This window comes from Octodon degus, unplaced genomic scaffold, assembly GCF_000260255.1.
Source record: "Octodon degus isolate 3935 unplaced genomic scaffold, OctDeg1.0 scaffold00048, whole genome shotgun sequence".
In the NCBI taxonomy this organism is placed as follows: Eukaryota; Metazoa; Chordata; class Mammalia; order Rodentia; family Octodontidae; genus Octodon; species Octodon degus.
Window position 1 is genome coordinate 10,207,580 of NW_004524624.1, and position 25,553 is coordinate 10,233,132.

The 25,553-nt window shown below is 46.1% G+C and overlaps 2 protein-coding genes across 2 annotated transcripts in view; both read right to left on the bottom strand.

Moving 5' to 3' along the window:
* The window catches only part of Bnipl (BCL2 interacting protein like), an 11,723-nt gene extending 3,236 nt beyond the window's left edge, over nt 1–8,487 (bottom strand). The window contains exons 1-7 of the mRNA XM_023716392.1: nt 8,252–8,487; nt 7,355–7,450; nt 7,126–7,190; nt 6,468–6,689; nt 3,048–3,230; nt 2,762–2,864; nt 2,477–2,608 (exon numbers count right to left, since the gene is read on the bottom strand). Of these exons, the coding sequence (XP_023572160.1) occupies nt 2,477–2,608; nt 2,762–2,864; nt 3,048–3,230; nt 6,468–6,689; nt 7,126–7,190; nt 7,355–7,450; nt 8,252–8,295 (845 nt within the window). The 5' untranslated portion in view covers nt 8,296–8,487. The remainder of the gene's footprint in view (nt 1–2,476; nt 2,609–2,761; nt 2,865–3,047; nt 3,231–6,467; nt 6,690–7,125; nt 7,191–7,354; nt 7,451–8,251) is intronic.
* Nucleotides 8,488–10,960: 2,473 nt separating this feature from the next.
* Nucleotides 10,961–25,553, bottom strand: part of Prune1 (prune exopolyphosphatase 1) — a 28,888-nt gene continuing 14,295 nt past the window's right edge. The window contains exons 4-9 of the mRNA XM_004632490.2: nt 23,196–23,292; nt 21,997–22,181; nt 20,986–21,144; nt 19,505–19,599; nt 15,742–15,900; nt 10,961–11,674 (exon numbers count right to left, since the gene is read on the bottom strand). Of these exons, the coding sequence (XP_004632547.1) occupies nt 11,246–11,674; nt 15,742–15,900; nt 19,505–19,599; nt 20,986–21,144; nt 21,997–22,181; nt 23,196–23,292 (1,124 nt within the window). The 3' untranslated portion in view covers nt 10,961–11,245. The remainder of the gene's footprint in view (nt 11,675–15,741; nt 15,901–19,504; nt 19,600–20,985; nt 21,145–21,996; nt 22,182–23,195; nt 23,293–25,553) is intronic.

The window sequence follows — 25,553 nt, forward strand, 5'->3', positions numbered from 1 at the left end:
TGCTTTAGACCACTGAGCCATCTCACCAACCCCTATAATTTTATTTTTCAAAAAATTATTTTACTTATTTTTTTTAAGCTGTGACAACTTTCATTTGAAAAAGTAAAGGGGGGGCCGGGGAGATAGCTCAGTGGAATAAGCGCTTCCCTGGCAAACACAAGGGCCTGAGTTCAATCCCCGGTTCTGCCAAAAAAGAAAAAAGAAAAAAAGAAAAAGTAAAGCAGTTGGGGAGATGGCTCAGTAGAAAAAGCGCTTCCCTGGCAAGCACAAGGGCCTGAGTTCAATCCCTGGTTCCGAAAAAAAAAAAAAAAAATTTGTCTGGCAAGGACAGGGGCCTGAGTTCAATCCCCAGTTCCACAAAAACAAAACAAAACAACAACAACAACAAAAAAAAAAACCAAAAACCAAACCAAAGCAAAAAGCCCAATAAATAGATTTTCAAAAATAAAAAAGTAAAAGTGAAGAGTGAGGGGGAAACTGGCTCTGCAGAGTAAGCTTGGGGTGATTAAGAGAAAAAGCAAGATAATAATAGTACACCCTTGGTATAGAGAGACCCTGTCTCAAAAAGACAAAACAAGACAAAAGACAATATACTGTGGATAACTGCTGAGAAGATAACAATGTGCGATGTATTAATTATTGAAAATGTCCTATTAATGAGCTTAGAAAGTGTCTTGTTGATATTTGTTTCTCAAAAAAAAAAAAAAAAAAAAAAGAAAGAAAGACAGTATACCCTGGAGGACACAGAGTGGGCCATCATGAGGCAAACCATAATAGCCTTTCTTTCTTTCTTTCTTTCTTTTTTTTTTTTAACATATTTTGTTTTTGCCAGGGTCTCACTATGCAACATGGGTTTGATGATCCTCCTGTTTTCAGCCTCCCCAGTGTTGGGATTACAGGCATGTGCCACTATGCCCAGCAGGGCTGGGCAGCACATGCTGCCTAGTCTGCTGAACTATCTTGTTGGCCCTGTTTTTGTTTTGAGACATGTTCTTGCTTTGTAGTTTAGACCACTCTTGAACTCACTGTCTAGCCCAGGATGTCCTCATACAGCAAACTTCCTGCCTTAGCCTCCAGAGTGCTGGGATTATAGGCATGGGCCACCACACCTGGCCCTCCATATGGTTTTTTGTTTTTTGTTTTTGTTTTTTTTTTTGAGGAACTGGGGATTGAACTCAGGCTCTTGCACTTGCCAGGCAAGCGCTTATTCTACTGAGCCATCTCCCCAGCCTCCGTTTGGTCTTTTCTACCCCATTTCCCTCCTGCCCTGACCCACATAAGTTTCTTTTGCAAACTCCCCCATCCCTCTCTGGCTAGACTACTTATAAAACTCCAAATGGAAGACCAGTAAGAAGGAAAAAAGAAAAAGGGACAGGAAGATGAAAAATAAGTAAAAGGAAGATGGGCAAACAGGGCCGGGGAGATGGCTCAGTAGAATAAATGCTTGCTTGGCAAGTGCAAGGGCCTGATTTCAATCCCAGGTTCTGGAAAAAAAAAAAAAAGATGGGCAAAGATAAGAGGAAGAGGAAGAAGAAGATGGGCAAACAAAGAAAAAAGCAACATGGGAGAGAAAAAGTACATAGATAAGGGATGAAGGGAGAGAGCTGGGTGCGGTGGCACAGTGCACTCCTGAAATCCCAGCATTCGGGAGGCTGAAGCAGAATTGCTGTGAGTTGGAGGCCAGCCTGCACGATGTAGTAAGTACAAGATCAGCCTGAACTACATAGTGAGACCCTGCCTCAAAAAAAGGAGAAGGAATTAGAGATGTGCAAACTGAAGAGAATGCGACTGAGAAGAAAGCAAGAGTGCTGTTGTGCGCCAGCAGGGCGCCCCATGCAGGGACTGGCTTCCACAAATGCTCAGTGATGGAGGCGTGATTGTTGCCCCTTTACGGATAAGGACACAAGGGTCAGAAAGGCTTGGCCAGAATCACACATATAGCAAGTGATAAAGGCTTGATAAGGGCAAGGTGGAGGAGAGCCTACAGAAGAGGAATTAAGATATATTGGGCCAGGGAGATGGCTTAGTAGAATAAGCGCTTCCCTGGCAAGTCAAGGGTCTGAGTTCAATCCCTGGTTTCAAAAAAAAAAAAAAAAAAAAAGGATGTATCACTTGAATGTACCACCTCCCTCCCACTCCAGACCAAGGTAGTCACCATGCCCCGCCAACACAGATTTTTTTTTTTTTTCTTGCAGAACCAGGGATTGAACTGAGGCCCTTGCGCTTGCCAGGGAAGTGCTTATTCTACTGAGCTATCTTCCCGGTCCCCCAACACAGATTAATCAAAATAAAAAATAGGACAAAAGAAACTGAGATTCCAATGACTCCCAAGAGTCCACAGAACACAGGAACGGCTTTGGAGGGAGTAGAGAGGGAAAGAGAACAGATGAAGGGACTAACTGGGAGAGGAAGGAGTGGAAAGATGGAAAATGAACTCAGGAGGTACAGCTGCAGCCCCCTCCATTTGAGATCTCACCGCCGGTCCAGGGCGCGGTAACACTGGCGGATCCAGCTCAAAGGCGGAACCTGGGCCCTGCTTGTGCCTCCACTCAGGTGAACAAGTAGATAATTTTCAGCCACCAGCAACTCCAGAGTTCCCACCATATACCTGGAGAGGGTGGAGGACATGGAGAGAAGGTATGTGTTGAGTTTCTGGCAACATTAATGTAGTCTCTAACTGGCTCCTGCCTGAACTTGGAGGTTCCTTTTTATTTCTCCTCCTCTAGTCCCCTCCGTGTAGCCTTTCAAACTTTCCACTCACCTAAACAAGTGTTCCATGACATAGGTGTAGTTGGGGATGCTGCTCTGGGGTAGGTAACAGGAAGCAATGAGGATGACCGCATTGAGGCCATCGCCATGGTAACCTGGGGACAATAAGGGAAAAATCTCAGGCTACAAATATGTATTGACAGTACATAGGATCAGGCTTCAGGACACCAATGGCCTCAGGAAATAAGGAGGGTGCAGTACCTGAGTCTCCAGTTCAAGTGTTGTTTTACCCCTAGCAAAAGCTTAAGCTAGTTTTTACCCCCTCTACTAGCTGTTACCTCCGTGAGACAGGACTTTCTTATAGGGCTCAATGACAGTCATGTCCACATGGTGCTCCCGAGTTCCTGTTCGGAACACCCTCCAGCGATGACCATTTCCTCCGGCCACATCCCAGACGCAACCTTGGCCCAGCCTTTCCGCTGCCTCGCTGGCCCCCAGGCCTTCTGCCCGGGGCAGGTCATCTGAAACAGAGGGTGAGGGCCAAGTGGGGGAGCAACTAGCCTTCAGCACCCCCTAACTTCTCTAGGACTGTTCTGTGTTACTATTTCAACCTCTCAGTTTTTTTTTGTTTAACCATTTTATCCAATTAACCCAACCTCCTGCTGGTCTCTTTCTATCATTGGTTAGTGACCTTCAGGGTAGCCTTGTACAATGGCAGGTCTATGGTGCTTGCCAGATTGGTTTTATTCCATTTGGGTGTTTAGGCTCTCATTACTAGGTCTCACTACTAGATTGGATTCCTCATGATTTGCCTGTCTACAGCCTCCCAAGAGCTGGGATTACAGACTGCGCCACTATGCTGTCTCAATTGCTATCTCAGCGAGCCCCTGGGGCGGGGCCAGCACTGCAGGCCTGGGGATCAAACCCCCAGCCCCTGCGCCTGCTTGCAGGCACTTTAATTCACTGAGCTATTTGACTGGCCCTTCCATTCTCTTTCTTTCTTTCTTTCTTTTTCTGGTACCAGGAATCAAACTCAGGACCTTGTGTTTGCCATGCAGGTGCTTCTGTTGCTGAACTACCTCCTTGGCCTGCCTTCCTTTTGCTCTTTTTTTTTTTTTTTTTAAAGTAATGGTTTTGAATCTTTTTTTTTTAATTAATTAATTAATTTTTTTGTGTGTGGCCAGCTCAGCCCACCAGGGGGCGGGGCTGACTGACATGTAGTGCTGGGGGATTGAACCGTGGTCCCTGTGCTTTGCTAAGCTTGTTCTAAGTAGGTGCTTTAGACCACTGAGCCATCTCACCAGCCCTTCCTTTTGCTCTTTCTTCCATGTTTCTGGCTGTGAGCACCTCTATTCCCATCTTTTGTTACTGCCCATCAGTATGACTCGCAGTTGGCCTTTCTGCTACAGACGTCTCTGCTCACTCCAGCTCCATATCCCTAATGCCTGGCCGTCTCCACCTTGCACCTTCCTGTCACAAGTCACAAGACACAAAACAGAACTCAAAAATTTCTTCTTCCTTTTCCCCTATATTTTCTATCTTGATGAATTACTCATCCATCCAGCTGCCTAAAGCTATCATTTGAGACTCCTTTTCTGCACAGCTCTCAAGCCAGCTGGGCTACAGAGCCTCTTCCTTCCCTCTGCTGTTGTCATCTTGCCCTTGGCTCTGTCCTTGCTTAGGGACATCTCCCATATGCCCTCAGGTTGTTTTCCTCCCTGCCTTTAGGTTGTTTTCCTCTAATCCACCACCCTCTGCTAGAACAAGCTTTTTCGTCTCCATTACCTTTTTAACTCAAACAATAATGTAGCCACCATTTTTTATGATCTTTCCATAGCAAAGAGTTGCCTCATCTTGAAAAACAGCAGCATGGGGCTGGGGGCATAGCTCAGTTGTACAGCACTTCCCTAGCATTTGTGAGGTCCTGGGTTGATTTGTGTGGGCCAGCCGGGAAGGAGGTACACGGTATTTAGCAACCCATTATATGACAGAACTATAATAATATGAATGCCCTAATGATAGAACTTTTGGTTGTTTTTTGTTATTGTTTTGAAATAGGGTATTGCTATGCAGTTCAGGCTGGCCTTGAACTCAGTTTGTAGTCCAGGCTGGGCTCCAACTTGCAGCGATCCTCCTGCCTGAGGCTCCCCAGTGCTGGAATCACAGGCATGCACCTCCATTCCTGAATGTGTTCAGTCTTTATAGAATTATTAATTTGACCACGTTATTCCCAGGATTAAAACTTTTCCATGACTCACCCTGCCCATGGCACAAAATCTCAACTCCTCAGCATGGCCACATAGAAGCTTTTTTTAAGGGTAAGGCCTTTGTCTTAATTTAGTCTTTATGAGGCAGGCTCTCACTATGCAGTTCAGGCTATCCTTGAGCTCACTTTCTGGCCTATGCTGGTCTTCCTCCTGCCTCAGGCTCCCAAGTGCTGGGATTACAGGTGCGCCATTATCATATCTGGCCTAGGCTTTTGTCATTACTATGTCAGTTGTAGCTCAGTGACAGCATGTAACAAGTATTGAATAGTTTTCCTTAATAACTGACAGGCCTCTCCCTGCTATATATATATATTTTTTTTCTGTTTGAGTTTTTTATTTTATTTTAATTTTTTTGGCGGAACTGGGGATTGAACTCAGACCCTGCGCTTGCTAGGGTAGTGCTTATTCCACTGAGGCTTCTCCCTGGCCCCAAGTTTATTTCTTTTTTCTTTTTTTCTTTCTTTCTTTCTTTCTTTCTTTTTTTTTTTTTTTTTTTCTTGGTGGAACTGGGGAATTGAACTCAGGCCCTTGCACTTGCCAGGGAAGCGCTTATTCCACTGAGCCATCTCCCCAGCCCCTTTTTCTTTGTCTGTTACTGGCACATTTTTGAGACATAATGATACCCCTGCTATTCTTACATCTATAAACTCTTTTTTTTTTTCTTTTTTTTTTGCGGAACTGGGGATTGAACTCAGATCCTTGCGTTTGCCAGTCAAACGCTTATCCTACTGAGCCATCTCCCCGGCCCCACATCTATAAACTCTTAACTTTCTTTTTTGAGGAAATTAATTTTGCTGGTTTTCTCTTATTCTCTACCTTATTAGGTCTAACATCAGTCCCTTTAAATGCATACAGAGCTGCTTTTTACATTGGATTTTTTTTTTTTTTTTAATGTATTTGTTGTTGCAGGTGATCCTCCCACTTTGAGCCTCCCCAGCACTGGGATTACAGTGTGCACCAGACAGCCTCTGTGGCTCAGCCCGTCCTGAGGGCGGGGCTGGTGAGACATGTGGTGCAGGAATCCTACTGGGGGTCCAACCATGGGTTCCAACACTACCATCCCTGTGCTTGCCTACGTAGGTGCTTTAGTCTGTTGAGCTATCTCACCAGCACCTTTACACTGGATCTTTTTCCTTCTTTAATACAAAGTTAGCTGCGCTGGGCCTGGTGTTACAAACCTGTAATCCCTGCATTTGGGAGGCTGAGGCAGGATTATTGGCTCAAGGCCAACCTAGTGCTGCATAGGGCTACATAGTGAGTTCAGGGCCATCCTTAACTACACAGCCAGATCCTGTCTCAAAAAACCCAGAACAACAACAAAATGCTAGGCAGGCCTCGCTGAATCACTGATGTGGATGTTTGTGGCTTTTCTTTTTTTTTTTTGCTTATGTTGAGGCTTTGTACATGCTAGGCAAGTACTCTGCCCCTGAGCCAGGTCCCCATCCTCATTGGTCTCTACTTCTGCTAGCTGTACTGGAGATTATTCCCCACCTTCCCATTCAAATTCATGCCCACTGTCCAGCTGCTCCGAGTCTGAAGGTGTCTCCAATTCATCTACATCCAGGTCTGAGCTGCCTTCAGAAGAAGCTGCGGAGTGGGTGGGAGAAGCTCCCTCATCCCCAGGCTCCTCTAGCAGATTTAGCTTCAGTTCCGGGGCTGACAGGCGCTTCCGCATGGGGCGCTGGCCACACAGGGCTAAAGTGCTGGGGGTAGCTGGGGTGGATCAAGTGGGGAGACACAGAAAAAGATGTGTTTGAGGATGGTTGCTAGAATCTCTGTGGACAGGAACATTAGGGAGTGAACTCTGAAGATGAAAGTGACGGGGCTGGTGAGATGGCTCAGTGGTCTAAAGCACCTACTTAGAACAAGCTTACCAAAGAACAAGGACCACGGTTCAATCCCCCAGCACCACATGCCAGCCAGCCCCGCCCCCTGGTGGGCTGAGCTGGCCACACACACACACACACACGCACACACACACACACACACACACACACACACAAATAAATAAATAAAATTTAAAAAAAAAAGATGAAAGTGACATGGGACATTTGGGAAAGGGGGGAATGGTGCTACAATGGGTAACGGTAGCCTGGCCCTTCAGTGGGCTAGAGTCAGGAACTTGAAATCCAGGTTCTACTTGATTCACCTGCCTGGGAGTCTCTCTGAGAATTGTCAGGCTCTTCAGAAGGTCCGGGCTCCTCAGGCAGCAATCTACAAGGGAAAGGACAACAGGGCCTTCACGCCAGCTGAGAGCTGAGCAGCTTTCTCTCTCCCTGCCCTGTTGTCTTCTTTCCCAGCTTTTCCTACAAGTTCTAACTTGCCCCCTCTGTGCCCTCTGTTTGTGACTTCCCCCAGACTCCTTTTCCCTTCCTCACCCAGGGAATTCTTCATCCTGCCATTCTTCCTTCAGCTCCAGTTCCCCGAGTTTCAGGGCTGCTCCTGGCTCTGGCTCTTCTGCATTCTCCCTGACCCTGATTCCCCAGAAGAAAAGATTATCATGGAACAACCTAGACAGTGGCTTAAGAGTAGACACTGGATTGCAGGGCAGGTATTATGCTACAGAGGGCAAGCCTTAAACTAAAAGAACTCAACAAACTGCAGCCCTGGGGAGACTGAGATAGGAGATCATGCCAGCCTAGGTCATGTGGTGAGATGCCTCAGAAAAACAAGAACTCAGATTTCTTGTTTCCTGTACAATGTTTTTCCACCTTCACCTGGGTTTAGGAGCAGAGGAAAGATGAAATGAGCCGATCACATTTTCCCTATGGCTGTGGCTCCACTTCCCACATAAGGATGAGAGGCGTTCCCATGACAGTAGCTGGAGCCCAGACCGGCCTGCCAAGCCGTCCTGGGCTCTCAGGGAAGCTGCCAGCACAACACAATGCAGCTCACTGGGCCTGCCTTTCCTCCACTCTGCTGGGAGTGGCTTCACCTGGAACTTGGTGGAGTTGGGGGGGACACCTGGATGAAAACTCATTTTGGACAAGCTATTTAGAAGGTGGGAGTTCGGGGTGTGAGGGGGAAAACACAGGCAATTAATCAGATACAAAACATAGACACTTCCTTTTTTTAAATCAGGGAGATATACTAGAAGCCCAGTTACCAAATTCCAAATCACACTGACATTTCCTACCTGAAGGCACCCTAGCCCTTCCCTGCAAATTAATTCCTTTCAGTCTTTTCAAAGAACCCCTGCAAACACCCTGGGTAGGGGCTGGTCCCTGAGAAATCCTTCACTCCACACCCAGTCAGGTAGCCACATTTACACTTACCCGAGGTCTGATGTCTTTTTCCCTGCCTCTTGTACAGTTTCCATCTTCACAGTCTTTCTGTCTTTTTCAAACACTTAGTAGTTGCTGGGGAACTGGCTGTTCCAGCCCCCAACCCTTCTTGACCCTTTTAGGTCCCAGCCTTTGTTGCTCTGGCCTCTATGGAAGAGGGAGGTGTGGAAGGGAGGCAGCCTCATCTTCAAACAGGTTTTGCCACCTTCCCTCCCAAGAAGCAGGTCTGCCCAAAAGAACAACCCTGCCTCCTATGTGGGGGCGGGCTTTGGGGAGGAGAGTGCATTTTCCATGGGGTGACTGGGCTGGGGTGAGTCCAGGAAAGACTTGTGTTCCCCTTTCTAGATACCTGATAACTTTCTAAAACAGCTAAGGGGTAGGGGTGGAAGAACAGTAGAATCAAACACTACCTTGGGCCTACTTTTGTTTTTTTGAGACAGGGTGTCACTCTAGTTCTGGGTGTCCTTGAGACCACTATCTAGACTTGGGCCTACTTTTGAAGTACTGTGTGAGCAAAAGTGGGAAGAATTATGTTGTAAGGAAGGTTCTTGAAGAAAAAATATAAAGGAGAGCTGGGCATGGTGGCACATGCCTGTGATCCCAGCACTGGGAGGCTGAGTCTGGGCCAGCCTGAAAATCAGAGTTTATCCCGGTACCCCCCAAAACCTCCATAAACAAAAGCTTAAAAGAGGGGGGGGAAAGGAGTGGAGATAAAGCTTCATCGAGAAGGCATTAGGTTCATTCCTCAGTAATGCTTGATAGATAACTGGGTGTGGTGGCACAGGCCAGCACACTGAGGCTGAGATAGCAGGAGAGCAAGCTCAAGCCCAGCCTGGGCAACATGGTGACGTAGTGAGACCCTGCCCCAAGATGCAAAATAAAAGGCTGATGAAGCTCACAGCAAAGGTCCTGGCTTCCATACCCAGTCTTCCCATCCCCAACAGAGTTGACAAATTAAATTAGCAGAAAGATGGGAGATAAACTTGTGGGAGGTGGAAACAATTACTGAAGGTAGAGGTCTAGGCTAGTTATAAAAAGACAATAATACCCCAAACAGGAAAAAGTATTTAATACTTTAACAAAATGCAAAACAAAGTACCCAAGTTACAAAACATAAAGTCCTTTGGTTCGGTGATCACACCACTATTTCTATCTTTCTATTTGCTTTTTAGGGGGGTGGGACCAGAAATCCAACTCAGGACCTTGTGCTTGCCAGGCAGGCGCTTGTGCCACTGAGCTATATCCCTGGCCCCAATATTTTTCCCTTTCAAATGGCTACAGGCATCATCCCATTACAGTGAACTCAGACTGTCCCCTTACCCTGGAAGATATCATGCTGGAACTACCACACACCCCACTGTTCAGTGACATTTTCGGGAAATAATAAGGGGCAGGAAGAGGGTGAACAGGCTGGTCTGAAGGAGGAAGGGGGAGACTACACATGCAGGCTGGTGGGGGTGCTCTCCGCAGGGTCCCTGTGGTATGAACCACAGCCCTCTACATGCTACACAAGACTTATCCCCTTGGCACACACAAACAGACAATCCAGTGACCCCCAACCCTTCCCGAAAAAATGAAAGAAAAAATACAGAGCAACAGAAAAAGAGACAATAGGCAGATCACAGCACACAAGGGAACACCTAATCCAAACCCTGTCCTACAGATGGGGACAATGAGACCTAGACATGCCAAGTGTCTTGCCAGAAGACACACAGGTTGTGGCCATCGGTACAAGGACTCACACTTTCTTTTCACATGGCCAAACAGAAAGAAATGGACAAGAAATTCACTGACCTGCTAGGACAGAGACAAACTGAGGCTTCTCGGTCCTTTTAGGAAGACTGGCTACTGTCAAGAACCAGGGGTCAGAGTTGGCCAGACAGCTCAGAGAATTAAAGCACCTGCTTAGGCAGATACAGGGACCGGGCTCTGTCTCTGGTGTGCCAGGCCAGCCCTGCCCCCAGGGCACGCTGAGACTGGATGCGTGGTGGCGCCAGCCTGTAATCCCAGCTCTTGGGAGGCAGAAAACAAGAGGATAACTACGATTCCAATTGTGCAGTGACACCTTGTAGACCCTGTACTAAATACACAAAAAGAACCAGGGGTCTTCAGCGTCTCCTCAGGATTTTTGACTCTGGGACAGAAGAATCCAAAGAAACAGAAAGGGAAGCCACCTGATTGGGACGGAAGGTAATGGCATTCAGTCTGTTCCCAAACAAGCCTGGAAACAGCCACAATAAGCTCAGAATGGAAATTCAGCCATCTCTCCATCAAAGACCAGAGGCCAGGAAAGAGTCAGAGACCTGGAAATCTGTTGAAGGCTGAAAACTGGAGCGAGACCTTCTTTTCTCTCTCTTTTCTTTTTCTTTTTGCTCTCTCTCTCTCTTTTTTTTTTTTGTCTTTTTGAGACAGAGTCTTGTTATGCAGTTCAGGCTGCCTTGAGCTTACTTTGTAGCCCAGGCTGGCTTCAAACTCACAAGGATCCTCCTACCTCACTCTCCCGAGCACCACACCCGGCCAGAGTGAGTTTCTAAAGTGTACCCTTCTATCCAGCTTAAAATAAGTATTCAATAAATACTTAAATAAGTAAATGAAGAAATAAATTCAAGGAAACCATCAATAAATGTCTGGTTCCATGACGGTTACTGATTCTTTTCAAGATCCTTACTGAGGGCACTTTGGGGGTTCCATTCTTTTTTCCCACTCTGCTGGGACTGTGGGTATACTACATTACATCGTGCCCCCTGACAAATGAAAGAGAGAAAAGTCAATGTAGATTTAAATAATAACATCTGTCTGATTGGTAGAGACTGGAGGAAAAGGGCAGAAAGCCATTCCTACAGCAGCTGCTTTCTTTCCTGTCTTTCACCTCCCAGTTTCATGAGGACAGTACTGTATACCAACAGCTGAAATCTCCAAACTTCCCAAAACATGCATTTGAGGTGCGTCAAGCCACCCCTCCTGCACCCCATCCCCTCCCAGGAGTCATTTCTTTGACACGGCAGCAGTGGGAGACTGTGACAGTGAAATCTGACTGCACTTCTCAAAGACGGCCTCAGCTGAGAGCTTGGGCAACCCCTGGTCCAGAGGGCACTCATCCACCAAGCTGTTCATGGGGGTGGGGGGTAGAGGGGGGTCATCTTCATCTTGACTCAGTCCAGGAGTCAGGGAACTACCCGTCTTGTCCAACCCCTGGTCCGCCTGCTCCGCAGAGGCTCCCACTGCCTCAGGCTGCTCTGTGGGAATCTTCCCCGAGTCAGAGTACGCTGACAGGGCTTCCTGGAGCAGAGGCAGAAGTTTCTTTCGAGAGACCTGGGTATTGCCTTGAAGATAGGCTTGGAGGTCAGGGTGGGTGGTCGGGATAGGGGTCAGCTTCAGCACTGGGGAGTGGGAGCATTCCAGGGCGCCACAGATCTACAAAGAAGATGAGAACAGGAAATGCTATATAACTCAGTGTAGCAAAGAGCTCAGGCTTCTAAGTGAGAAGATTCCAACACAGAAGGAAACTTTAATCAACCATTTCAACTTTCCAACTTCAGTTTTAGTGCTTGCAACAAAAGGAACATCTCTAACATACACAGAATTTTATTTATTTGTTTTGTGGAAATGGGGACTGAACTCAGGCCCTTGTGCTTGCCAGGCAAACACTTATTCTACTGAGCTATCTCCCTGGCCCCATACACAGAATTTTTAGAAATAACTCCCCAAGCTGGGGGTTCAAGCCAAAACCTTTGCACTAAGCTACATTCCCCAGCCCTTTTTTATTTTCTATTTTGAGACAGAGTCTTAGTAAACTACCCAGGCTGTGCTCAAACTTGGAATCCTCTGCCTCAGCCTTCCAGAGTGCTGAGAGTACAGGCATGGGAACCATGTCTGGAAAGAAACAGAAAATTTTAGATCATGCTGCTTTTCATTCATAAGGAAGCATAGGCTGGAGATTTGACTCTGAGTAGAACACTTGCCTTGGGGGCCTCCCATTAGCTCAGGTGTTTAAGTGCCTGCTGAAACAAAGCAGTCAGACTCAGGATGCTGTGGTTCGATCCCCTCATCCTCAAGCCAAACCAGCCCTGCTCTGAAGGCATCCTGAGCAGCCAACAAAACAAAACAAACAAAAAAACTCCTAGAACACTTGCCTAGCACAAGTGCGAGGCCGTAAATCCAATCCCTTGCACAAAAAAAAGTAACAAACAGCAACCTAGCTGGGTGAGGCAGCACATATTTATGATCCCAGCTGCCTGGGAGGCTGGGGCTTCAGAATCTGGGGAAAGTTCAGGGCCAGCCTAGGCAATCTGGTGAACTAGGTCAGACCTAATCTCAAAATAAAAACGAAAAGTGGCCATATAGCTCTGTGGTACTCTATACCCCTAGGCTCAACCTTAAGCACACACACACACACACAAAAAGAACCAAGGCTCAGAGACACTTAATAGTGTCTGGAGCAATACCATGTGGATGATCAGAGTTTGAACCTGAAAGAATACAGGACCACTGATTCTTAATCTACTGTTAGGGTTTAGAATGGCCTCAAAAAAAAAAAAGTCTTCCAGGGGCCAGCCAGATAGCTCAGTGGACTAAAGCGCCTGCTTAGGTAGGCGCAGGGACCAAGGTGGTTTGATACCAGCACCACAGGCCATGCCGGCCCCGGCCCCAGGGTGCACTGAGACAGCGCCTAAGGCTGGGCATGGTGGCGCAGGCCTGTAATCCAGCACTTAAGAGGCTGAAAACAGGAGGCTCAATCCTGTAGACTCTACTACATACATTAAAAAATAAATAAAAAGTATGTCCTCCAGGCCAGGTTCAGTGGCCCACTACTGTAATCACTGTGAAGTCACACCAGCCTGAACTACAAAGAGAGACCCTGTCTCAGAAAAACAAAAAAAAAAACAAAAAAACAAAGAAAATGAAAGAATGTCCCTCAAAGGCCTTCTGTCCTTGTAGGTGCTGCCTTGGAAGGCAGCTGAAGCTTGAAGCCACACCACCTACCTGCTGCTAGGAAGAAGGGCCTGGTCATAGGACGTGGGCCACTGGGGGCATCCATGTATCTCCCTTTCCTCTGCTTCTGGACCACAGTGCCAGCAACTGTCCCTCACTAGGCCCCTCCACTGTGCCATTTCTGCCCTACAGCCGGGCTGTAACTATAGGCCAAAAGAAACCTTTCCTCCTCTAGGTTGTGGGTCAGGTATTATGTCCCAGTGACGGGAAAGCGACTAAGACATCGTGCACTGTTTCCAAGTATACACCTGTGCGCAAGGACTTTAACTCTGCCCTCAGCTAGGCTGGAGCTACTAACTCTACAGGCCAAGAGAAGACTGAGGCAGAAAGGCAGTAGCAGCAGACCTGTCAAGCATGGCACCTATCTAATTTAATGCTTAGGACTACCTGATTAGATTGATACTGGTATTACTATTACCCTCATCTATGGCAGGGAAACAGAGGCTTGTGTGTATTAGGTAACTTACAGTTTGTATGAAATAAAACTGACACAAAGCCAGGTCTGAAGCCAAGACCAGTTTCTACATCAATATATTAACACTTTTCCTAATGTAGGGGGAAAAGAGTTAGTGAGGCACACTACGAGAAGAAGATTCCTCTCTCCCAACATCAAGGAGGCAGCCTGGGCAATGAGTCACCAGGCATCCACACGGCTTCAGGGCAGCAGAGAGAGGAATAGATTCTGGAAGAGGGAGGAACATTTCTATTTTTTGTGGTAATGGGTACTGAACGCAGGAAGCACTGAACCATATCCCTAGCCTCTCCCTCTATTTGGTACTGGGATTGAGCTTGGGACCTTACAATTGCCAGGCAGAGTGCCACTGAGCTATTTCCCTGGCCCTCCCAGCCCATTTTTTATTTTGAGACACTCTCATAAGCTGGTCAACTGCCTAGGCAGGTCTCAAACTGGCAATCCTTCTGCCTCAGCCTCTCAAGTAGCTGTGATTGCAAGTACGCACCTCTATACCCAACAGAAGAGCACTTAAGTATCCTTCCCTTCATGACAGGATTAGTAAGAGCCATTATATTCTGAGTGCTTACTTTTTTTGGAACTCAGGCCCTTGTACTTGCCAGGCAAGCGCTTATTCTACGGAGCCATCTCCCCGGCCCTTTTTTTTTTTTTTTTTTTTTTTGGTGGAACCGGGGATTGAACTCAGGCCCTTGCGCTTGTCAGGGAAGCGCTTATTCTACTGAACCATCTCCCCGGCCCTTCCCCGCCCCTCACTTGACTTTCCATATGATATTACATTGATGGCACCATCAGAGTAGGCAGTATTATGCCATTTATAGTCTCAGAAGTCTATTGACACCTTAGCCTAAAGGTAACTAAGTAGCAAACCTGGAACACAAAAGCATGTTTATCAGATTTCAAAAAACTCTCTCTTTCTACTATACCAGACTCTTTCACACTGGATGAAATCAAACTTGCTTGCTGGGGATGAAAAAGGCAGAGAGATGGGAAGCGGCAGACCCACCTTCATGAGCGCAAAGGGTTACCTGGCTGCGCTGTGCTCTTAGCAGTCCTCAGAGTCTAAGCAACTCAAGAGTCCCTGGTTGCCTCAAGCCCACTTTTAAATTCTTCTCTTAGGCCAAGGAGATAGCTCAGCACAAGCGCCTGCCTGCAAGCGCAAGGTCCTGAATTTGCTTCCCAGTACCAAAAATAAACAAATAATAATAAAAAATAACAGCCACAGGCAACACATACCTGAGTGAATGTGGCTGTATTCCAATAAATTCTTTTCTTACTAATCATTAACCAACAGAGGAACAGAAAGGGAAAGAGCTGGGAAAAATGGCCAAAAGGAGAACAAGAAAGGAAAAAAAACATGGCTCTCAATCATGCTTCAGAGTTCGTACTATAATTTCTGTGTCGTATTAAAAAAAAAGAAAAGTACTAGGACAGAAGCCAGGCCTCCTGCTCTACTACAGAGCCATGCTGACCCATCCTCTCATGTTTCTAATTATCTAGGCAACAGGGCCGAAACAAAAGATCAGATTTTCTTTTTTTTTTTTTTTTAATTATTTATTTATTTATTACATTTATTTATTGTGTGTGTGTGTATGTGGCCAGCTCAGCCCACCAGGGGGCGAGGCTGGCTGGCATGTGGTGCTGAAGGATCGAACCGCGGTCCTTGTGCTTTGCCAAGCTTGTTCCAAGTAGTTGCTTTAGACCACTGAGCCATCTCTCCAGCCCAAAAGATCAGATTTTCATGCAGAGGAATTAATGATTAAGCCAAGAATCAAATATGACTCCACATTTATACTATTTCCTTCTCACTGGATTTTGAGTTCCTTCTAAGCAAGGACTGTCTCTAATTCTCGTGGAGTGCCCCTTTCTCAACAATGGTACAATAAACCGCCCACTCACACGTGTGGAGGATGGAGAAAGAGGGGGTTGGGGTTCCAGACACAGGTCAAGAACCGAGGTCCCCACAGCACAGAGCTGCAGGACAGAGGTGCACACAGGCAAACTTAAGAGAAATACTCACCATCATCCGAAGGGCAACTTGGGGACAGAAAACGGCCAACTGCCGCACTGGCTCATTGTGAGTGTTGAAAAAGATGGTCATGGCAACCAGGGCGTCGCAGCTGTGAGCCTGGCAGAGTGCGCTGAGGTCTTGCAGGAGGCCAGGCCTCTGCAGGAAGGCCTGAGAGGGAAGGAGAGAATGATGAGCGCCACGGCGGGACCCTCTCTCTGTCTTGACCACAACTTAGTGTCCACGAGAAAGGTGTCTAATGTTCACTGTGCTGAATCCAGGTTGGCAAGCAATGAGATCAAATATGGAGACTATAGGTTTTAGATTAAGACAGAACTGACTGGAAAACCAGCTCTATCGCCTAGTAACTAGATAGTCAAGGAGTAATATTAACTGCCTGAACCTAAGTTTCAACATCTAGAAAGTAAGGCCAACAGGGCCGGAGAGATGGCTTAGTAGAATAAGCGCTTGCCTGACAAGCACCAAGGGCCTGAATTTAATCCCCAGTTCTGAAAAAAAAAAAAAAAGAAAGAAAGAAAGAAAGAAAGAAAGAAAGAAAGAAAGAAAGAAAAAAAGAAAGAAAGAAAATGAGGCCAACAATTACCAAAGGTAGCCAATTGTGGTGGCGTATGTTTGTAACACCAGCACTTGGGAGGCTGAGGCAGGAGGATTGCTGGGAACTCAAGGCCAGTTTGGGCTACCTAGTGAGCTAGCCTAAACTACATAGTGACAGTGACTCCCTGTCTCAAAACAAACAAACCCAAAGGTAACTGTTTTAGGAATTAAAGAACTAAAATGTGAGGAGGTGAAAAGCTGGGGGTATAGTTCAATGGTAGATATTATTAGCAATAGTCAATTGCTGCACCAAAACAAGAAGGAACAAACAAACAAAGATTCAAAACATGATAATGCAACCTGGCATGTTGAAGGCTTTTCTGTTCTTGTGATCAAATAAATAAGACTTCTGTTTTGTGAGCAATATTTTTTTTTTCAGTACTGGGAATCAAACTCAGGACCTTGTGCTTGCTAGGCAGGCACTTATGCTGAAACAGAAAAGATCACTTCAGCATGTTTAGTGCTCTGAAGAAAACAAGTTAACAGCTAGATCCTGGCCTGTGAACATTTCTGTTATAAAGCAGAACAGGGAACATAAATAAGAGCAGACATGTGCAAAGCGTGGTTGGACACACCTGTGATTCTAGCCCTCTGGAAGCCGGGGCAGGAGGATCCCAAGTTCAAGCACAGCTTGGGCAGGCCTATCTCAAAATAAAAAGTAAAATGGGCCCTAGATTCAATCCCTAGTACCATTTATTTTTTACAATGTATTAATTATTTATTTTTTCCATAATTTTATAGAGCGTATTAATTATTGAAACTCTCCTACTGGGCTGGAGAGATGGCTCAGTGGTCTAAAGCACCTACTTAGAACAAGCAACGCACAGGGACCGCGGTTCAATCCCCCAGCACCACATGCTAGCCAGCCCCGCCCCCTGGTGGGCTGAGCTGGCCACACACACACAAATAAATAAATAAATATTTTTTTAAAAAAAAACCTCTCCTACTGATTGGTTTTGAAACTGTCTCATTGCTATTTGTCTCTCAATAAAATTATTTAAAAATAGTATTTCTTTGTAAGGAATTCTTTCCCACATTTTTTGCACACATAAGATTTCTCCACAGTGTAGATTGTTTCATGTACTTGGCAGTGTTGATGTGTAGTAAGTGCCCTCACACATCGCTTGCACATAGAAGGCTTCTCCTTGGGTGAGTTTTTAATGTATATTGCAAGCATTCTTTGTAGTGAATGCATCCCATGTTGCTTGCACACATTTGATTACTCAACACAGTGACATTTTATATATGTTTTGTAATTCTTACTTTGAGTGCTTCTCCACTTTGCCTACACACATAAGGTTTCATCCCACTGTGAGTTATTTCATGTAGTTGACAATACTTGTGTATAATGAATGCCTTCCCACATTGCTTGCACACGTAGTTTATCCTAGTACCATTTAAAAAACAGAAGTGCAGCCACATGCTGCTATGCTCTTGACTCACTGTCCTTCACCAACCTCTACTCTTCTCCCAAATCTCATGCAGTACTTCCTCCAATGAGGAAACACTACCACCTATTGCAAGTCAGGGCTTTTCTCTATCCTTGGCCTTTCAAATAAACTAGGGTTATGGTTAAGTAGTGCAACCCTGACTCAAAAGCAAACAATATGGAAGGTGGGCATGGTGGCATAATCCCAGCACCTGGAAGGCTGAGGCAGGAGGAACACCACGCTTGAGGCTAGCCTAGGGGCTGAGGAGATAGCTCAGTAGAATAAGTGCTAGCCTGGCAAGCATAAGGGCCGAGTTCAATCCCTGGTTCTGCCAAACAAACAAAACAGAAAGACAAAAACACAAAAAACGCAATATGGAGTCAGGTGTGGTGGCATGTACCTGTAATCTGTGTACCTGAAAGGCTGAGGCAGAAGGATCACTATGAGTTCAAGGCCAGCCTGGACTACATTAGTGAATTCAAGGCCAGCCTCAACTACAGAGCAGGATCCTGTCTCAGAAAAATAAAAAAATAATTTTTTAAAAAGGGCCAGGAATGTAGCTCAGCAGTACAGTGCTGGTGTAGGACATAGCAGTACCATGCAACAAACTTTACTGAGGAGACCATTTGTGCCACACATCAAAGGTGCCTACAAAAAGCAGAAACAAAACAGGACCCTGCTCTTGGCAGAGCTGATAATTAGCAGAGAAATCTACACACACAGAAATAAAAAACAAGATCATTTCAGCATGTTCACTGCTCTGAAGAAAACAAGTTAACAGCTAAAGATTTTTGTTTATGTATGTATGTATGTATGTATGTATGTATGTAGGTATTTATTTATTTTTTGGTGGAACCGGGGATTGAACTCAGGCCCTTGCACTTGCCAGGAAAGCGCTTATTCCACTGAGCCATCTCCCTGGCCAGTATGTATGTATGTATTTATTTATTTACAGTACCAGGGATTGAACTCAGGACCTTGCACTTGCCAGGCAGGCACTTACTTATTCTCTTGAGCTATCTCCCCGGCCCCTAACAGCTAGAGATTTTTGCTCTTATTTTTGTTTGAGATGTGATCTTACTATGTGGTCTCTGCTTGACCTCAAACTCCTAGGCTCATGTGATGGTCCTGCCTCAGCCTTGCAAATAACTGGGGATATAGGCAACTCTCACCATACTCAGAGATTTTTTGAGCATTAGGAGATGACCTTCAGTAGCAGTAGTCAGGAAAAACTCTCTCCAAACAGGATGTATCTGAGCAGAGGCCTGAGAGATAAGAAGAGCAAGCTCTGCTGAGAGAAGCAAGTTCAAAGGCTGGGAGTTGGGGATGAGCTTAACTGTGTGAGAAGAGAGAAACAGCATGGCTGCAGGATCGCAGGGCCGGGGCCGGGCTAAACTGGGGCCAGACAGAAAGACAAGAGTCAGCTCAAGCAGGGCCCATGAAACACAGGAAGGGCTTCAGATTTTATTAAAAGCACAATGAAAGGCAGGAAAGGGAGGAGCAAGCTAATAGGATCTGACTTGTACCTCAAAACAACACTGGCTGGGGGGTGAGTGGCTTTGGAGCTGTGTGGCTGCTGCATGAGATGGCAGGCTGCCAGGCTCACAGAGGGGACAGATACAGGTTGACAGAACAATGATACTTCCCAGGTGAGCCAGAATGAGGGGCTACATCACATCCGTAACTCAAGGTTTCCCTCCGCACCCACACCTACACTCTACCCCACTTACCACCAGATCCATGTATACCGCACTAATGGCCGCCTTCACACCTTGTGTGTAGATGACCTTCTGGTCCTTTCTCAGCATTTGCTCGGTGGTCAGGCCTGGCAATCAGACACCAGATCAGGGGTCAAACAGGGAATGAAGGGTCCGGACACCAGTGGGGTGAGGATGAGGACAAGGAACAGCACCACTTCTTGGGGTAATACCCATGAGGGGTGACTGTGGGGTAACTATGGGGTCGCTTACTTGCCTGGACTATAGTGCTTAACTTCATTTTTTTTCCCATAATTTTATTGATAAACAAATAGCAATGAGACAGTTTCAAATCAAATCGGTAGGACAGTTTCAATAATTAACACACTGTATACATGCTTCTTAGTGAGTGCTTAACTTTAGAGCAAGGAACTTTGGAGTAAAGAGGCTTCTGCCTTGAGCACCCCAACCCCTTCATTCGTGATGCTGAGATGAGCAACAAGTCTCCCCGAGCTACACTGTCACCAGTAATTGTCCCCCTTTCGGTACTGTTTTAGCCTTCTAAGTACCTGTGGTACTTTTCTCTCTTTCCTTCTATCTTCTCCCTTCTTTTTCTTTTTTATGTGAATAGGTAGAAGCTGGGCAGATTATAAAGTTTTCTGCTCTCTTTGCCCTTTGTGTACTCCTTCTAAATGTCTCTGCTGCCTCTCTAACCAATCATATTGTTAGTGCTCTAATAATTTACTTGGTTTTTTTTTTTTTTTTTTTTGCAGAACCAGGGATTGAATTCAGGCCCTTGAACTTGCCAGGGAAGCGCTTATTCTACTGAGCCATCTCCCCGGCCCCTTTACTATTCTTTAGCATACTTTTTTTCCCCCATAATTTATTGAGAAACAAATAGCAGTGAGACAGTTCCAAACCAAATTGGTAGGACAGTTTCAGTAATTAACACATTGCATACATTCTTCCTAGTGGTTAATTGCTGTACAAGATGTGGACTTGATAGCATACTGGGTTTTTTGTTTTTTTTTTTTTCGGAACCAGGAATTGAGCCATCTCCCCAGCCCCGATAGCATACTGTTTTTAAGAGCAGAATGTTTATTGGGGGGAAGAAAGCTTCTGTCTGAGACAGCCCTCAGCATATTTTATTCTTTCCCCATTACTGCATATAGAATCCAGGGCTTTGTATAAACTAGGGTAAGAGCCCTGTCACTCGCCTACCCTTTTTTTTTTCTTTTCAGCAGTACTGGAGACTGAACTGAGGCTCATACTGAGCTACATCCCTATTTCTAGTTAAAGTGTTTTAAATTTTGGAACAAGGTCTCACTGAGTCAGTAAGTTGCCAGTGCTGGTCTTGAACTTGTGATCTTCCTGCCTCAGGTGCTAGGATTCCAGGTGAGGGCCATCATGCTTGGCTCTGAAATGGTCTTGATGGTATTCCCGAACATCATGAACAAAGCTTGGCCACCTACTTTCTTACATGGAGGCTGGGAATTCAGCTTGTCAGCTCATACCTGACACATCAAACTTTGCCTTTTGTAGGCAATCAAAGATCTCATTTCTTTCTGGCAGATCTGGGAAGAGGGCCTCTAGCTTCTCCACATACTCCTTGTCCTTTGGGGTTGCCTTTCCAATTTTAAGATCCATGTTGACACAGTCCAGGATGATGGTTCCTGTGGAAAAGGGAGGTGGCAAAACTTGAATCCTACCTCTAGCACTGCAAGCAAGACTTGAATCCTGTGACTGTCCATTCATGATCCTAGAACACATGAACTTTCTTTTTTTTTTTTTTTTGCTGGCTCAGCCCACCCTGAGGGTGGGGCTGGCACAGCAAGTGATGCCAGGGATCGAACTGCAGTCCCCTGCGTCTGCTTGAGCTTGCCTAAGTAGGCACTTTAGACCACTGAGCTATCTTGCTGGCCCCATATTAACTTTCAAACCAAACAAAATACCGGGAAGACGTGCAGGGCAAAACCAATAGAAACAAAATGAGAATTGCAGTGTGTCCTGAGCAAGTGAGATTTCCTAAATCCAAACTAAACATGAACAGGACATGAAGAAAAGGTAGTAAGAGAGCCTGAGCAACTCACTCCTTGGAGACTTTGAAAACGAGCTGGAGAGAAGATATCTCTTCAATAGGGCAAATTCCAGCAAAGAATTCTGAAGTTGGAAGAGAAAGTTTGGCCTAACTGTTTTTGATAAATAGAGAAAATGGAAACAAAACAAGAAAAGATATGAGGTTTGCTCAAGGACACTGAGCTTCCCTGGGGGGCTGGAATCAGAACACTTCCCTGCTCCTTTTCCCACAAAACCAGGCTGCCAATAGGAAGTTTCAAGGTCTGCAGCCCTGTTTTTCCTTTCCAGTTTCTCCAGCATAAGCTCCCATAGGCCTTTAACCAAGTGTCTAAGGGTTGCCCAAAGAATCTCATCCTCCGGTGTGAGCTGGATTTTGGAAGTGTAAGAGTCTAGACTACTCCACTTTGCCTAGAGGAGCCAGTTGGGTCCACGCCCACAGTTGCCCTCACCGTGCAGAAGGGCTGCAGTCTCTCTGTCCAGGATCTCTGGTGCCCCCTGCAGGATCCGCTCAGCCACCAGGGTAGCGCAGGACCCCACCAGCTCAACCGAGACGGGGCAGGGAGGACAATGTTTCTGCTCAATGGGTCGATGATCAATCACCTCTGCTACTGACTCCTCCAGAGCCGAGTCACTTCTGTAGAAGGGGAAGTGCAGGAAAAGAGAAAGAAAAATAGGGACAATGTGGCTGCTCCTAATCAATCTCCATCTCCCTGTCCCCAATGATGGAAAGTACAGATGGTTTAGGCAAAATGACTTTTGGTCATTGCTATCTCTCCTTCACCCTCTCTGTTCTTTCTTCTTCTGCTGTGTATGTGTGTAGACACTGGGGACTAAACCAAGTGAGCACTGAGCTATAATCCCAAGCTTTTAAAAATCATTTATTATTTTGGTACAGAGAATCGAACTTACGACCTCATGCTTGCCAGCCAGGTAGGTGCCGTGCTGCTGAGCTATATCCCTAGCCTCTCTTTTATTTTTTGTTATGAAATGGGTGTCCTTAAATTGTTCAAGCTGTCCTCAAACTTGCAATCCTCCTGCCTCAGCCTCCAGAATAAAAAGTATACTCTGCTTCTTTATTCTTCTCTTTCTTTCCTTTTTTTAGCAGTGCTGGAAATTTATTTATTTTATTTATTTTGTGTGTGTGGCCAGCTCAGCCCACCAGGGGGGCGGGCTGGCTGGCATGTGGTGCTGGGGGATTGAACCGTGGTCCCTGTACTTTGCTCAGCTTAGCTTGTTCTAAGTAGGTGCTCTAGACCACTGAGCCATCTCACCAGCCCAGTGCTGGAAATTGAACCCAGGGACTCCCACATGCTGGGCAAGTGCTCTGTCACTGAGCTACATCCTCAGCACAGCTTCTCCATTAATGTTGCACCCATTTTGAGTGGTGTTTAAATGGCATATAAATGGATTCTGAGGAATACCTGCTGCAAATTTCTTATCTATATATTTATTATCCTTCAGGGTTGCCTTTCTAACCAACATCCTCGATACATCGAAATCACTCTTGTACCCAGACATGATGGTGCACACCTGTAATTCCAGCATCCTGGGAGGCTGAGGCTGGAGAATGGTGAGTTCAAAGCTAGCCCAGGCAATTTAGTGACTTGGTGAGACCTTATCTCTAAATAAAAAAGCAAAAGAGCCTGACTGCAGGTTCTGGCAGGACAGTGCCGCTACTTGTTTTCCTCGACCAAGGCAGTGCTTCTCCCGATGGTGGTGGTTATCCTCTTCTGCCAAGTGCACCGCTTCCAGAGGGACACATACAGAGCTGAGAGGAAGGGGACACCTGGCTATCCAGCCTATTAGCCAAGTCAACTGGTGATCTGGGGGTGACAGATGTCCCAGTCAGATCACTGTAACATCCAAAAGAAGAAAAGGCTGGGGATGGGGATGCAGCTTAGTGCAAAGACCCAGGATTCATCTAGTAACTCAAAAACACAAATTCCTTGCATTCACTCAATCTTACAATACTCAAATTCCATACAGCTCACTAGGTCCTAGGGCTTCTACTTTGCACCCTTCTTTTCCAGCCCTGTATGACTGCGTTGTTCTAGGACCCTGAACCTCAACTAGACTGGACTCTCAACAAATCTCTAATCCTTTCAAATCTCTTAAACAATTGCCTCTTGTACCCAGGGCCTACCTAAGCTATTTTTCACAGCCTGAAGATCTGGAATACAAATGATACCAAGTTTCCTTCTGCCTACACTAAGGTCCAATCTCCTCAAGGACTCTGTGATCTAGGCCTGTCTACAGCTATAGTTCTCTCTCCCTTGTGTTCTCTCTCTCTCGTGTTCTCTCTCTCTCTTTCTCCCCTCTCCCCCAGTATTGGGGGTTGAACCCAAGACCTTGATTCTGAACTACAGAGACTCTGATGTACGCCTTTAAGAAAAAAAATTTTTAGGGCTGGGGAGATGGCTCAGTAGGATAAGCGCTTAACTGGCAAACGCAAGGATCTGAGTTCAATCCCCGGTTCTAGAAAGAAAGAAAGAAAGAAAGAAAGAAAGAAAGAAAGAAAGAAAGAAAGAAAGAATTTTTTAAATTTTGAGACAAAACCAGGCATAGTGGCACATGCTGGTAATCCTATCACTTGGGAGGCTGAGGCAGGAGGATTGTGCAAGTTTGAGACCAGCCTGGGCTACAAAGTGAACTCAAAGCCAGCCTGAGCTGCACAGCAAGACCCTGACTCAAAAAGATTAGAGATTGTTCAAAAGTAGGATTTAACTGAGTTCAATCCCCGGTTCTGCAAAAAAAAAAAAAAAATTAGAAAAAAAAAAAAAAAATCGAGACCGTGCCTAAGCTAAGCCAGGTACCACCTGAAATCTTTTTGCCTTTGCCTCCCAGTGATGGCACTATAGGGATGGGCTACCATACCTAGTTTTCTCTAAGATACTATGTACTCTAGGCTGTTCTTTTGTTGTTTTGCTGAGATAGGGTCTGGCAATGTAGGGCAGGTGGGCCTTGAACTCGCTTATGTAGCCCAGGCTGGACTCTAGCTGATGATCCTCCCATCTCAGCTGCCCAAGTGCTAGGGTTACAGGTGTGGGCCACCATGCCTGGCTTTCATGTCCCACTTTCCCGCACATTTTATGCTCCAGCTGTGCAAAACGAATTCCAGTTCCCTAATTCACCAGGCTGCTTCATGCCTGTGTGGCGCTGCTGCTAATCCCTCTGCCTGGAATGCCTTTCCTCATCACCTGCCCTCCCCACTCAGGCAGCAAACACCTATTGCTCTGCTGAGGCTGGGATCAAGGGTCAACTGTGAAGGGCCAGCCAAATAGCTCAGCGGGTTAAAGCACCCGCAAACAGGGGCCGAGGGTTCAATCCCAGGGCCTGTTGTGCTGGCCCTGCCCTTGGGATGCACTGAGACAGCAATTGAGACTGGGCGTGGGAGGCCGTAAACAGGCAGATCACTACGAGTCCGATCTAGTAGTGAGACCCTGAACACCTTGTAGGCTCTTTCCTAAAAAAAAAAAAAAAAAAAAAAAAAAAAAAAAAAAAAAAAAAAGGGCCAACTGCTGTAAAGCCTTTGTAGGTGCTCTGACAGTCAGATGAACTGCACTCTCTGTCCCCACAGTGATAGCACCAATATCTATGATCACAACAGTTTGCCTCATCCCCTCTTTCTGACAGAAAGCTTCATGAGAACAGGGACCATCTCACTTTTATCCTCCAAGTAAAGGTGCATTCATAAGTGAATGAACATGCACAAATGCTCTTAGGCTACCTTCTGTCATTTCCTGGTATAACTGCAGTGTGCCCAAGGGGGGCGGGGGGGGGGACATTTTAAGATTAGAAGCAGAACAGGGCATGGTGGCACAGATGATAACCTCAGCTACCTGGTGGATGAGGACAAGAGGATTACGAATTTGAGGCCATGCTGGGCATGGTGGCTCATGCCTGTGACTCCAGCACTCAACAAACTGAGGCAGGAAGGTCACCGCAAATTTGAGGCCAGCCTGGGTTACATAGTGAATTCGGGATCAGCCTGAATTACACGGTAAAA